Source organism: Plasmodium berghei (assembly GCF_900002375.2).
Source record: "Plasmodium berghei ANKA genome assembly, chromosome: 7".
Taxonomy (NCBI): domain Eukaryota; phylum Apicomplexa; class Aconoidasida; order Haemosporida; family Plasmodiidae; genus Plasmodium; species Plasmodium berghei.
Genome location: NC_036165.2, coordinates 33,358 through 48,546, shown reverse-complemented (window position 1 = coordinate 48,546; position 15,189 = coordinate 33,358). Strand labels below are relative to the sequence as shown.

Sequence of the window (15,189 nt, the reverse complement as noted above, 5' to 3'; positions counted from 1 at the left end):
AGTATTTTTATTAAGCGCACAAATTATTCCGTCGTAATATACAGTGATATAGCATTAACAATAGATAAACGTATTAAATACGAATAAATATAATGTTTCTAGTTGATACACTACATGGATATAAATTCATCACATATATTATTAAAGGCATGATAAGATTAAAATTGTATGCATACAAGATTAAATGAAATATTATAACATTTATTTAAGTAGGCTTTAATGCGATAATATTAAAATTAACACTATCAAGAAAAATAATATTAATAATTATAATCTTCTTAAAAATATTGTTTTTCATCAAAAAACTAAATATAGTTTATTATAAAATATAAAATCAAACTATATATTTAGAAAAGTAATAATTATAAGTTATTTTTAATGTATACATGAATTGAAAGTTTTAATGGTATAAAATATAAAATATAATTAAACTATGAGAATAAATAAATCTTATATGGCTATATTCTTGTCTTAAAAAAGCATACTTCCCTTATCTCTCCTATCTAAAATGTAAATATAACAATTTAATTAAGAATAGTTTTCTATTATACTTTAAAATTTGCATTAATACTTATTTATGTGTTATATATTTAATATTTACTAAGTATTATTTAAAAAAAAATGTGCATTCAAAGACTTATTTAAGCTTATAAATAACATAGTAAATGCGGTTCAGTGCTAATTATCGTTTTAAACCGAGGAAAATATGTGCAAAATATATTATAAAATCACCCAACAAGGTATATTTTTAAATTGAAGTACGTATGAATAAAACTAATGTTATTGAAAATGTTAAATATAATTGAAATGGATATATATTAAATAAAAATAATATTAAAATTATGTATATGCAATTAAAAAAGGTAACAATGCAACTTATTTTGTAAATGTTATAATTTTAGATTAGACTATATTATATATTATAAGAAAAAAGCATATAAAAATTTAATATATTTAAAAAAACGATTATTTATATACTTTTAAGGATTATAGTAATAATAGAACTTTTTATTTTTTATATATATACAGTATTTATGTTTTAGAAAAAGTTTTACTAAAAAAGAAGGTGCTATAGATTTTTTATGTTCAAACATACTTTAAATTAATTATATAAGTATATCCATTTTTATAATAAAGTTATACCATATTTTATTAATAATAGTATTTTTTGTATAAAATGCATAAAATCTATATTTAAGGCAATTTAGCTAACTATCATAAACAGGAATATAACGTTTCTTTAGTAATAATATTATTTTATTACTCTATATTAATTTAATTATTGAAAATTTTATAATACATTTAATTACAGGCAAGTGTTATACATAGGGCTAAAGTATTGGGGGTAATGTATATAAAACAGCATGATTCTATTCAATTTAAAAATCAAAAATAAAATCCCATTATAATGAATGACCATGTGGTATATGAATTTTTTAATACTAATAATTTCCTTTATATTTTTTGATATTGTATTACATATAAATATCATTAAACTTTATTTTAATAAAATTTTCAATAATGCACATTTATAATAATTGTTTTTAAATGTGTTTTTAGTGTAGAAGGTTCCTTTTTGTAAGGAGTTGGTTTCCCGATAAATTAGACAAAAACAAAAATTATCAATTTCTAAAGGATGAATATTTCAATAAGTATTGTAGTAATCAAAAATGTGATAGTGATCTCGAAAAAATTAATGCTGTATGTTTAACGTTATTTAATGAATTATTTGGGAAATCTTCTTTGTTTTCGAAACATAATAACGTCAATATTGTTGATTACATTATTATATGGTTAAGTTATATGTTAAACCTAAAGAATAATGATGGAAGCAACAATCTAGAATATTTTAATAAAACATATATAAATAATGACGAAAACTACAAAAAGCCCATAACTGATGTTACAGAGTATGGTAGTTATAAGGATCTTATAAATAACAAAAAAGAATTTATGGATATTTCTAGTGAAAAAATGTCTAAACTTTATATTTTATTTAAAATTTTATGTAATATGTATACTGATTTTGATGAAAACACATCATATTGCGCAGGATGTTCTGAAAATGCTGATAAATTTGTTGCAAAATATTACGAGCTTAATAACGATTCTAGTATAACTAGTAATAGTTCCTATAATGATCTATTGTCTACTTTATCAAATGATTATAATAATTTTAAAAATTATTGTAATAGTAAAGGTGATAAATGTAAAGACTATCCAGACCTTCTAACGATAGAAAAAATAAAAACTTCTGCACAAGGTTATAAACAAATTTCTGAACAGCTTTATACACATGGTTCTAATCAAATTTCTGAACAGCTTCCTACACAAGGTTCTGAAATTACATCAAGTTCATCGATAGGAAACAAATTATTTACAGTTTTATCGATATTTGGTGCAATAGCATTTTTTTTAGGAATTGGATATAAGGTAAATAATAAGGAATTAAAAAATGATTTTCATTATATATATGGAAGCGTTAACAAAAAAATCATACGTTTACTGTTTTTATATTAGTGTTCGTTATTTGGATTTCGGAAACGAGCTCAAAAACAATATTTAAGAGGAAAACTAAACAAATAAAGAAGAAAATGAATAATTAATATATGATTTGAAGAGAATGACTATTTCAGGAATAGTAATAATGATTGATATATGTTAAGAAATTGTCTATTTCGAAGTAATTTTTTACCATAATTTTTATATAGTTTTTATGTTGTAGACCAGGGTTATGTTTATGGACCCCATATTGGGTTAGGGTTAAGTGTTACATTGCATTTAATTTTTTATAATTTGATAATATTTATTAGCTTAAGGAGTGGTTTTAAATATATATAGGAAATAAATTATTAAAATATGTAAAGGATAATTTGTATTTTTTAATATTTATGTTAAGTGTAAATATGTAAGAAAAAATGAGGATGAAAATAAACGAATAAAGAAATATATTTTGATAAATTATAAGAATTGGATTTCGTGTTAATATAAATTAATGTTAAATGTGTTGAACTATATACTTTTTGTATTTTATTGTTAATTTTTGGTTAATGGCTTAGGCAATTGATCAAATATTGGAATCGACTTGCTCCTAGAAGGGGACGCTGATTTAAATGATTACAATTCATAATATAAGAAACTGGGGTAGAAGGAAGGGAAATAAGGAAAAAACATGAAAAAGGTCGTAAATTGAGTTGATGAGGAAATGGGATTATTAATAATATAAAAAGTTATGGAGATCGATCCTGTACCATTTATTTATTTTATAAAAAAGCACAATTATTTATAAATTTAATTAATAGTTTTTGATTTGGGTTCAGATTCTTTGAATCTGAATTTAAAAGTCTATATAAATATTGAAAAATTATAAGTAATTTGGTTTATAAAGACAATTAAAAAATGGATTTTTGTGTAATATTATAATATAAATATATGGATTTTAATAATCCATATAAAACAATGTTGTATCGTTGACTCATTTGATTTCGAATTATAATTTTCTTTTCTATAATTCTAAAAATATATTAGTATTCATTATTTGGAATTCGAAAACAGTTCCAATGAGAAAATTTAAGAGAAAAAAAAATAAAGAGAAAATAAATCATTAATAGATGATTTAGAGGATGATTATTGATATATTTAATGGTTTCTAAGCTTGATAATAACAATGGGGAGTTGTATATGCATAATGAAAATAAGGGAAATAGTACCAGAAAAATACTAATTTATATATTTCTACATATAAAAGGATTATCAATATTAATATGAACAGGGAGAATAAAGAAATATTTTTCACAAATTATAATGATTATATTTATTTTGGTGAACGTCATAAATATATGTATCCTTATGTTAAAACGATTTAAAGAAATTATATAGAAAGTAAACTTTATTAAAAAATGTGGTTATGGAAATAAGTTAAAATAGACATCATATATGAAAGCATATTTACTTTATTAATAATGTATTACAACATTAAAATGATCAAAAATATTATGAGGATTGCACACTATTTCTTGAAAATTATGGTAGTTTATCTCTTAATAGTTAGTATTTGTGATAAATTAATTATTCTAATTAATAAATCTTCAAAAATAGTGGTATTAATATTAATCTGTGAACAAAAAACAAAAATGGATAAATATATAAAAGGAAATATTATAGTTTTATGCGGATGAACATCATATATTATAAATATTTACATTTATATAAATGGTATGTATTTTTTATAAGTGATAAAATAGGATAACGAAATAACAAAATAAATCGTGGAATAAAATTATTAAGTTATAAAAATTCGTAGATTGCTTACAGAGTTGAGATAGGTAATATCAACGCAATCCCTTTTTTTTTGAATTATAAATCCAGATAAATTAACAAACATTTTTGTCAATTCTCCATTTCTAATATCATTTTCTGAATAAATTTTTGGTTTGAATAAGTTTGCACTTTCTACAATAGTGTTTGTATATTTTTTTTTATCGACACTGTTATAGTCATTTACATCAGATGATGCATAGACAATTATAGTTGTGTCGTCTGATACCTAAAAATGAATCAAAAATATATATATGTTTTGCATAAATTACACTATATAATGTGTAAATTTTCATTTTTAGAGGGATGAACTAAAACAAATGTTTCCTTACTTGAACTTTTTTTGCTAAAGCATAGTAATATCCATGGAACGATATAGCATCATTTTTGTAACGCTGTTGGATCATCATTAAATTTGGAGAGTATGCACGTGCAACTTTTTCTAAAAAAAATTATATGTTTACATAAATGTAAATTAGGACATTACGAAAAATAACGAGTAAGAGATAAAAAAACAGTATTATAGAATATTGGAAATAATAAAAGATGAAATATTGGATATTGGGAATCGTATATTAAATTGATTGATTATTTGGTTAATACCTTTAACAATTTGATCACCAACATATTTGGCATTTGAATTCCATAACATGCTTATTATATAATTATACTAATGAACAGGGAAAAAGCATATATATATATATATATGTAATAATTATTTTTTAATTTTAACTTAATATTATGACTTAAAAATGCTTCCTTGTTAATTCATACCTTGTCTGGGTATTTGATTTTATGATTAAATTTAAAAATTAATGTATTTCTATGTTTCTTATAATATGCAATTGAATCCTTACTGAATTTATGATATAATTTGTAATCATCCGTACTTGCAGCATGGTATTGTAATAACAGTTCAGCTTCATTCATAACCTTTTCTGCTATTTCAATTTCTTCAGGGTATACACATGAGTTGAAGGATTGTTCTTCAATTGTTCCTTCTGAATAATCATTGGGAAAAATCGACCTTTTAATTTGCAAAGAAAAAATATAAATGAATTTATAGACTGATGTTTTTACTATTCAATCTTATGTAGATATACATTTCCATAAATACGAATTATATTCGATGTGAATATATATACTGTCATATTTTCTTACATGCTAGGTGGCCGAGCAAATCTTCGTAAAGCTTCAATACCTGAATTAGCCTCAGCTGCAAAAGTTTTATTGCTCATATATACGGATGAAATTAAAAGAGAAAAAATGATTTTAATATATCCTTTACTCATTTTCGATTTTAATAAACAAAATACTAATAAATTTATATATATTTTTTTAGATTAAAAACTACAAACCAGGAATTCGAAAAATTGTGCAAATAAAATTAAAATCAAACAAATTTTCGAAAAAACTATAAAAATAAAATTTATTTAAAAAATAAAAAATATATATTTAATTAGTTTGGTTGCAAGTATTGAATACCCAAAGCTTTCATAAATAAAATGAGTATGCATAATATTATGGATTTGGGGTTATAAAATGTTATAATAAATAAAAATAAACAAATTTAATTATGTAATATCTTTAATGTTGCATTATTAATATATAAGTTTTTTGAGTTTTATAGCTCATTCAACTAAAACATACTTTAAAATAAAATTTATAAAATATGCTATTATGCATGGAATTATATATGATACCTTACATATGTTACAAAGTTGTATAATTTTAGCTATCACCAACGCCAACAATTTAAAATATAAAGAAAATGATATAAAAAATATATTTAGTTTAATGAATATTTTTTAATATATATGATTTGAATATAATTATACATATAATATGCTGGCAATTATATAAAAAATATAGCTTTGTTATTTCTTTCTATTTGTTTTGAACGTAAAACATATTTTTTATGTTTTTATGTATTAACATAGCTTAATCTAAGGTAATAGTTACATTAGTTTGTGTATTAATGCGTTACTACAACTGTAACAATAATACCATTTCCTATTCATCATAACAACACATAATAAAATTTATATTAAATCGTATATTTTTATTATACCTAATTGTGATATCTGTAATTTTTTTATTATTAATTTTAATAAAAATTTTCTAATATTTTGCTGATAAATTTTAAAGAGATAAAAATTGTTTGATGCTAGTAATATTGATGCATATTTTTTGTAAATTTATGGGAATTATAAAACATATTTTTTATTTAGCAAGATATATAATATAAAATAAAAAACTTAAAATACAAAAAATATTTTTATTTTTTAGTTACAATTGTCTCGGTGTTAAGGTGTTTATGGTTCTATTTCTGGGTCAAAGATGGTTTAATTGGCTCATATTTAATAATATTTGGTTGTTTAAAAGTCTATTAAATAAACAAATAAATATATTTATATATAAGATAGTGATTCCGTGTAATTCTTATGAGATATTTTTAAATAACCATAAACACATTGTTTTTTTAGAAGGCATGGATAATACATTTATGCTAAGAGATCCAGAGAGTTATTCTATATAAATAAGAAAAGAAAGAATTGAAGATATTAATAATAGTATTTTGCCGAGGTTTATGTGTCTCGTTTGATTTAATTTTGAAACACTTATTAGTTTAACATCTTCTCAAATAGTATACATAAATAAAAAGCCGTTTACATATATGGGATATTCCCCAAAATTTTAACCTATAGATGATGTCTATATTTGTAAACATAAAAAGGGTGATAAGAATTAAATAAAAGGTCTTCATAAGTTATAACAGTTCTATTTGTAGTATTCACAAAATTAATACGTATAGATACATTCTAATATTAAAAAACCAACAAATAATATACAAAAAAAACATTCTTAAAACAAAAGAACATTCTATAATGATAATTTAAAGAAATCATTATGCATGGAAATAAATCGTTTTATTAACATAAATTCTCTAATATTACGATGCTGAAAAATATATATAAATATATGTTTATTTATGAGGGAGAAAACAACATAAAGCTTTTCTAAGCATGCGTTTTAGGGGAATGAAAGCATGCCGATTAAACTAAGAAAAAAAACATAAATGGATGAATATATAAATGTTTAATTTTTTTGCAAATTATAAATATGTACACTTATTTAAAACTATATGTTTTTAACAATTGTTGAAATAAGTTATTAAAATATATATATCGCTTACAGATTCTATGTAGGTGATATCAGAATAGCCGTCTTTTTTTTCAATGAGATATCCAGCTATGTTAATAAACGTTTTTTTTAATTCTCCTTTTCTAATATCATCTTCAGAATCAATGTCAGTTTTGAATAAATTTGCGCTTTTTATTATTGTGTTTTGATATACTTCAATAGAAAGGTTGTGGTCATTTATATTTGCTGAAGCCATGACTACTATAGTTTTGTTTTCTGATAGCTACAAAATTAATAAAATTGTATTGCATAAATTATTGTGAATAATATGAAAAATACGATTTATAACGAAATAGAAGAGGAAAATTTTCCTTACTTCAACCTTTGTAGCTAAAGCATAAAAATATCTCTGAAGGCGTCCAAATTTTTTTTTGTAACGTTGTTGTATCATTACTAAATTTGGATTGTACACACGGACAACTATTCAAAAAAATAATAATTTTGCATTATGTAAATTAAAATATTATAAATTTGAAGACATGGGAAACAATAAATAATGTCATATAGCAATGGCAATAATAAATCACGAAATGCCCAATAAATAGTAACAATAATATTCTGATTTGACAATTATTTATGTTTTGTATACTTTTAACAAAGTCACTATTGGAAAAAATGTGGCGATCGGGATCCCATAACATGTTTATTATTTCATTATACTAATGGAAACAAAGAGAAACATATGTATATAAATTATAATCATTTTTTTATTTTAATTTGGTTTATAATATTAATATTGTTCGTTAATGATACCTTATCGGAATCATCAATTTTAAATTTAACTTTTAGAACATCTGTAAGGTTTTTATCTTTTTTTTTATAAAAAAATGTTCTATAATAAGGATTTACTACCCAAAATTTATAATCATCTATATTTGCAGAATGATGCTCTAAATGTTTCACAGCTTCGTTCATAACTTCATCTGCCTTTACAGTTTCTTCTGGATCAGTACATAATAAGTGCTTATTTTTTTCATATATTTCTTCTGAACTATCATTGATCAAAATGAACATATTTATATATATATATATATATATATATAAATAAAGGTATTGTGTTTATATTATAGCATTGTTGCACAGGCGTACATTTAACATTTTCATAACGAAATATGTAATATATATATTTTTGTATTTTCTTACGTAAGGTAACATTTTCTTGGTTTGAATGCTACATATTTTATTGGAGCAGGTTCAGTTGCAAGGGTTTTATTATTCACATATAGGGAGATGGTTAAAAGAAATAAAACAATTTGAATACAAAGCTTATTCATTTTTGAACTTTACAAACAAACTATTAAAATGTATATTAGTATTTTTTTAGTTAAAAATTAACAGCTCGAAAAATAAGCACAAGTATAATTAAAATCAAAGCTAATAATTTTCTCCAATAAAGTATAAAAACTATTATTTAAACGATAAAATGTACACTTTTATCAAATTTATAAGTTTAATATATTTTATATTTAAATAATTCAACCACAAAACGACGTCAAAAACAAAAGATTTGATAAATAATGAATATCAAATGTTATTATTCATAATTTCATTAATATTATAATATCTAAAAATAAATAACTTTAATTATATTATATAAGTACCATTTTTAATATATAGCATTATGAATGCACAAATTTTATATTTTAATAATTGACTAAACTAAATTTAAAATTTATAAAATTTTCTATATGTATGGAATTATATATATATATATATATATATATATATATATATAATAGAAAAAAACGATGTTGTTTTTACCTAATAGGAGATCATTATTTTAAAATAAAAATATAAAAGTAAGAAAATAATAAAAATATATATTTTTCCACGAAATCGGTAAATAAAGTGGAGAATATTATTAAGTAATATTTAAAATTGGAGAAATATTATAATAAATTAGAAACGATTTAAATGTAAATATCAATGGTGATTTGTTAATGTTTTCATTATATGTTTGTATTTACTCATATAAAAAAAATATATGTATCTAATATTTTATTATTTTAATTGATATTTATTAATTTTTTCGTATTAAACAATGATAGAAAAATATAAGTTTATAAAATATCAAAAACGTACCACTAAAATCACCAACGTATTATAAATTGTATTAAAAGCCGATTCCTATAAGAAATTTCCAAAAATGTTTTATATGGATAAATTAATATATATACATATATTTTTTTATAATTAAAATATTAAAAATCGTGTATTTTTTAGAGAAAAGTTAATATTTGTTTGAAAAAAATATAGTATTTATATCCATAAACAATTTTAATGAATATAACTAAATTTATTACAACATTGAATTAATTAATTCTATAGAAAGTGCAAAAAGTTAATAAATGAAATAAATTTTGTTTTTTATAGATATATAATTTATTTATAAAATTTAGAACACAAAACTAATAAATATTACTATCTTGGGAATAAATATCAAGTTATCAACATTATCTCAAACTAGATATATTATTTCATTAATTTAATAAAGGTAAAAATGAGAGTCAGTATTTTAAAATATGTTCTTTTTTCAATTGTTATTTGTTCTTTTGAATATGGCAAAAATGTAAGTTACACATTATTTTATTATTAATAATATTTCATTATAGTTTTTGTATCATTTGTTTTACATTAATTTTATATTATTGTTTCATGTATTGGTAAAACACTTAAGTTAAAGAAACAGTTAAAACTAGTTATATATATTTTAATAAATATTTGATTTCATTGTAGGAATTATACCTTGTAAACGATAGAAACATATGCCTTGAAATGAATGTAATAAACTTTAGAAATAATAGGATATTAGCAGATGCAGATAACGAATTTGATTTAAATGGATTTTATCAATCAACTTTGAATCTTGCAAATCAACTTGGTGATTGCATTGAAGGTAACAAAGAAATAGAATATCTTATAAATATTATAGATTCACATATAAAGAAACATAAAGAAAGTAACACATCACTTGATTTAAAAAATGTAGATAGTAAGACAAAAACATTAATTAAGGAGCTTCGAAAAGAATTAGAAGAATTAAAAAAACATATTTCTGATAAAACGAATGGTGAATTATCAATACAGCTTATAGATGATAAAATAATAATAAAAAAAGATGAAAATGGTTCTGTATCAGAACATGAAGACTTTAAACAATTGAAAAATAATGAAAATAATAAAATTGCATCAAGTAATCGTCATACGGAATCAGAATTGATTAAAAAATATAGAAAAGAAGCAATCAAACTCATCCTGTCGTGTTTGGCATATGTAGCAGTTGCTTTTTCGGTATCAATAGGAGGGTCGTTGTACTTAACGATACTATTCTTACTGCCTGGACTTTCCATATGTTATTTCCTTTGGAGATTTATTAAATACTCCAATAAATTAGAAAAAGTATTAAGGTTCAGGGTTCAGGGTTTAGAGTTTAGGGTTCAGGGTTCAAAGTTATATTTTTATTAATTTGTTTATAATTTGATCATATTTATTTGTCTATAAGTTGTGATTAAATATATATACTATATTCATATGCTTAATCTCGAAATTAAGTCCAAATATGTACCCGCAAAGGAGCATAACCATTAATACGAAAGTAGTTGACAACATTTTTTTCATAAATTGTAATATTGATTTAATATGATTAAAATAAAATAGCTTATTAAATATATTAATATAGATATTGACTATATATGAATTCATATTATCTATATCATAATTATTTATTACATGAAACTTGTTAACTCATAGTTATATTGAATTATGCATATCATAATATATTTCTTTATTTAGTAAAGCCTATAATTTGTGTTATTATTATTTTAATTCAAATTGTATTTTTATAACCGAAAAGTATAATAATTTTATATATCAGAGTATAAATTTTAATTCGATAAATTTTGAACATTCATCTACAACATAATATACCTTCAGGTTAATGGGTATATTTTTAAGATTAATTAAACATATTGCAATCTATAATAGATAATCATAAAATATCGATCAAGGTTCGACGACACAACGATATCTATAAAATATGTTTTATGCTTCTAATATTTTTAGTAACACATAAAAATTGAACTAGATATACAATATTTTTGAATTTTTAATTGTAGTTACTATTCTATTTTTGTATTTCCTTTACATTTGTATTAAATTAATTAGTATTAATATAAGTTGCTTTATGTACATTAATTTATTTATAATAAAGTATAAAAATAGATTAATCACTATTAATTTTTAAATTTTATATTTTGAGGTATAAATAAATTATATTTTAAAATAGTTAATATAGTTGAATATAAGAATGTTAACAATATTGAATATCATATTTTTTTCTAATAATTATAAATAATATGATAGATAAAATGAGTTATTATTATATGACTATACATATAATATAGTAAAATACCAATAAATAAAATTGAAATATTGTTTTATTGTGAAAACTTCATATAATTAAATATGAATGTTAATTTTATAGAAAAGACACATAACAATACAATATAAAGGTATCAATGTTATATATTTGTTAAACATCCAATTTGGGATTTGTAGTTTATATTATAAAAAATTGGATAAATACAGAAAGAGTTAAAGATTCAATTCATATTAAATGTCATTTTATTATTCCATATTAACGCGTATTATATTATCATTGATTTACCCTGAATTAATAAAATATATAATTTTTAATAAATTATTTGAATGTATATACATTGATAACTATAACAATAAAATATATAAGATAAAAATCAACAATGCAGAACATTTAACGAATATTTATATAAATTGATATATTAAAAATGAAAATACATCTTATCTCTCTCCTACTAAAGGGTAATATAATAACCTAATTAAGAATAGTTTTCTATTATACTTTAAAAATTGCATCAATAGTTATTTATGTGCTAATATTTAATAATTACTATATATTATTTTAAAAGAAATATAAATTCAAAGGGTTATTTAAACTTATAAATAGCTTAATAAATGCGGTTTCAGTACTAATTGTCGTTTTAAACCGTTGAAAAGATGTGCAAAATATATTATAAAATTGCATAATAAGATATGCTTCTAAATTGAAGTATATAGGAATAAAAATAAAGTTATTGGATTCATTAAGATTGATTATAAAATTATTTATATTAAATAAAAATAATATTAAAATTATGTATATCAATTAAAAAAGGGAACAATGCAACTTATTTTATAAATGTTATAATTTTAGAAAAAACTGTATTATATATTATAAGAAACAGGTATATAAAAATTTAATATATTTCTTTTCTATGTTCAAACATACTTTAAATTCATTATAAAAGTATATTCATTTTTATAATAAAGTTATACCATATTTTATTAATAATAGTTTTTTTTGTATAAAATGCATCATATCTATATTTAATCAAAAGTGTATTGAATAACCCTATATTTAAGGTGAATTAGCTAATTATCATAAATATAAATGTAACTTTTCTTTAGTAATAATATTATTTTATTACTCTATATTAATTTAATTATTTAAAATTTTATAATATATTTAACTATAGATAGTTTCTATATATAGGGTTAAGGTATTCGCGTCACATATTTGGATCAGTGCATATAAAACAGCATGATTTTGCTCAATTTGCAAATAAAAAATAAAATCCCATTATAATGGATGACAAAATAGTATATGCATTTTTTAATAATAATAATTTCCTTTACATTTGTTAATATTATATTACATATAAATATCATTAAACTTTATTTTAATAAGATTTGCAATCATTCGCGTTTTTATTAATTGTTTTTAACTCTTTCATAGTGTAGGACGTTCTTTGCTTTAAGGAATTCGTTTTCCAATAATTTGGAAGTAAACGGAGACTATCAATTTATTATGAATCAATCAACTTTAAATGGGTATTGTACTAATAACAAATGTAGTAGTAACCTCGAAAAAATTAATGCTGGATGCTTATATTTGCTTAATGCATTTTTTAAGGATTCTTCTGTGTTTAGTTCTGTTGCAAAAAATAACATAAATATTGTTGAATACATTATCATGTGGTTAAGTTATATGTTAAACCTAAAGAAAAGTGAAGAAAATATAAGCACTCTAAAATATTTTTATGATATATATATAAAGAATCATGAAAAGTATACAAATCCTATAAATGGTGTTGATGCTTATTATGATAGTTATAAGGATATTATAGATAAAAAAAAAGATTTAATAAATATGAATATTAAAGATATATCTAAATTTTATGATGCATTTAATACATTATGTATGATTTATATTGAATTTGATGAAAAAAGTCCAAATTGCAATAAATATTCGAGAAAAGCTAATGAATTTGTTGAAAAATATAAAAAACTTAATGACGACTCTAATATTACTGGAAATAGTTCATATGTTCAACTATTGTCTACTTTATTAAATGATTATAATAATTTTATAAATAAATGTAGTCATGTTAATTGTACAAATCTTCCACCCATTGCAACAATAGAAGAAATACAAACTTCAGAGCAAAGTTCTGCGCAGCTTTCTGCCCATAGTTCTAAAGAAACTGTAAAAAGTTCTTTACAAGATTCTGAGCAGCTTTCTGCACAAAGTTCTGAACAAAATGTACAAAAAATTGCACAAAATTCTGAACTAATTTTTGCACAAGCTTCTGAAGTTATACCATCAAGTTCGTCGATAAGAAACAAATTATTTACAGTTTTATCAATATTTGGTGCAATAGCATTTTTTTTAGGAATTTCATATAAGGTAAATAATAAGCCAATTAAAATATATTCAACACCAAGTAATTTATGAATATAAGTAAATTATACATTTTTTAAAATTTTTATATTAGTATTCGTTATTTGGATTTCGGAAACGAGCTCAAAAACAATATTTAAGAGAAAAAATAAAAAATATAAAGAAGAGAATGAATCATTAATATATGATTCGAAAAGAGTATCTAGTTAAGAAATAGCAATACTGATTTATATATTTTAAGAAACTATTTATTTGGAAGTAATTTTTGCATTATTTTTATATAGTTTTTATATTGTAGGACCCATATTCGGGTTAGGGTTAAACGTTATATATTTATTTAATTTTTTATAATTGAACACTAATTTAACATATGTACTATATCCGTATGTTTAGTTTCGAGAATAAGTTCAAAAGACCAAATATTCACCCCCAAAATGGATATAACCATTAATGTGAAAGGGGTTGTATAACATATTTTCCATAAAGCATAATATATACAATTGAGTATTCATGTCGATTTAATATGATTAAAATAAAATGTCTATATTGCATATATTAATATAGATATTGATTATATATGAATTCATATTAGTCTATATGGTAATTGCCTATTATATAAGCCTTGATAACCCATAGCTATATTGAATTATGCATATCATAATATGTTTCTTTATTTGGTGAAATTTTATTTAATAAAACATATGATTTATATCATATTTATTTTTATTTAAATTGTGTTATCCAACTTAACTGTAATAATATAGGATCATAAAATATAGATCCATGGAATATTGATCGAAAATCGACAATACAACGTTATCTATAAAAATCATTTTATGCATCTAACATTTTAGTAATACATAAAAAATGCATTATAGATATATTATAAGTTTATAAATTATAAATATATA

The 15,189-nt window shown here is 21.1% G+C and overlaps 5 protein-coding genes across 5 annotated transcripts; 3 read left to right on the top strand and 2 right to left on the bottom strand.

Moving 5' to 3' along the window:
• Positions 1–1,408: 1,408 nt before the first annotated feature.
• Positions 1,409–2,586, top strand: PBANKA_0700541 (BIR protein; the record flags this gene model as incomplete). The annotated part of the gene is made up of 3 exons (XM_034563901.1): positions 1,409–1,423; positions 1,561–2,433; positions 2,521–2,586. The coding sequence occupies 3 exons, from the start codon at positions 1,409–1,411 to the stop codon at positions 2,584–2,586; spliced, it is 954 nt and encodes a 317-aa protein (XP_034420751.1).
• A 1,447-nt stretch (positions 2,587–4,033) lies between these two features.
• PBANKA_0700521 (fam-a protein) lies at positions 4,034–5,609 on the bottom strand (the record flags this gene model as incomplete). Its single annotated transcript, XM_034563900.1, has 6 exons — positions 4,034–4,114; positions 4,313–4,546; positions 4,650–4,759; positions 4,921–4,987; positions 5,092–5,344; positions 5,479–5,609. The coding sequence occupies 6 exons, from the start codon at positions 5,607–5,609 to the stop codon at positions 4,034–4,036; spliced, it is 876 nt and encodes a 291-aa protein (XP_034420750.1).
• A 1,694-nt stretch (positions 5,610–7,303) lies between these two features.
• On the bottom strand, positions 7,304–8,795 carry PBANKA_0700500 (fam-a protein; the record flags this gene model as incomplete). The annotated part of the gene is made up of 6 exons (XM_034563899.1): positions 7,304–7,378; positions 7,514–7,744; positions 7,838–7,941; positions 8,111–8,180; positions 8,275–8,512; positions 8,665–8,795. The coding sequence occupies 6 exons, from the start codon at positions 8,793–8,795 to the stop codon at positions 7,304–7,306; spliced, it is 849 nt and encodes a 282-aa protein (XP_034420749.1).
• A 1,226-nt stretch (positions 8,796–10,021) lies between these two features.
• On the top strand, positions 10,022–10,986 carry PBANKA_0700400 (fam-b protein; the record flags this gene model as incomplete). The annotated part of the gene is made up of 2 exons (XM_034563898.1): positions 10,022–10,090; positions 10,258–10,986. The coding sequence occupies 2 exons, from the start codon at positions 10,022–10,024 to the stop codon at positions 10,984–10,986; spliced, it is 798 nt and encodes a 265-aa protein (XP_034420748.1).
• A 2,196-nt stretch (positions 10,987–13,182) lies between these two features.
• Positions 13,183–14,459, top strand: PBANKA_0700300 (BIR protein; the record flags this gene model as incomplete). Its single annotated transcript, XM_034563896.1, has 3 exons — positions 13,183–13,197; positions 13,334–14,284; positions 14,373–14,459. 3 exons carry the CDS (start codon positions 13,183–13,185, stop codon positions 14,457–14,459), a joined length of 1,053 nt encoding a protein of 350 aa, XP_034420747.1.
• Positions 14,460–15,189: the final 730 nt, after the last annotated feature.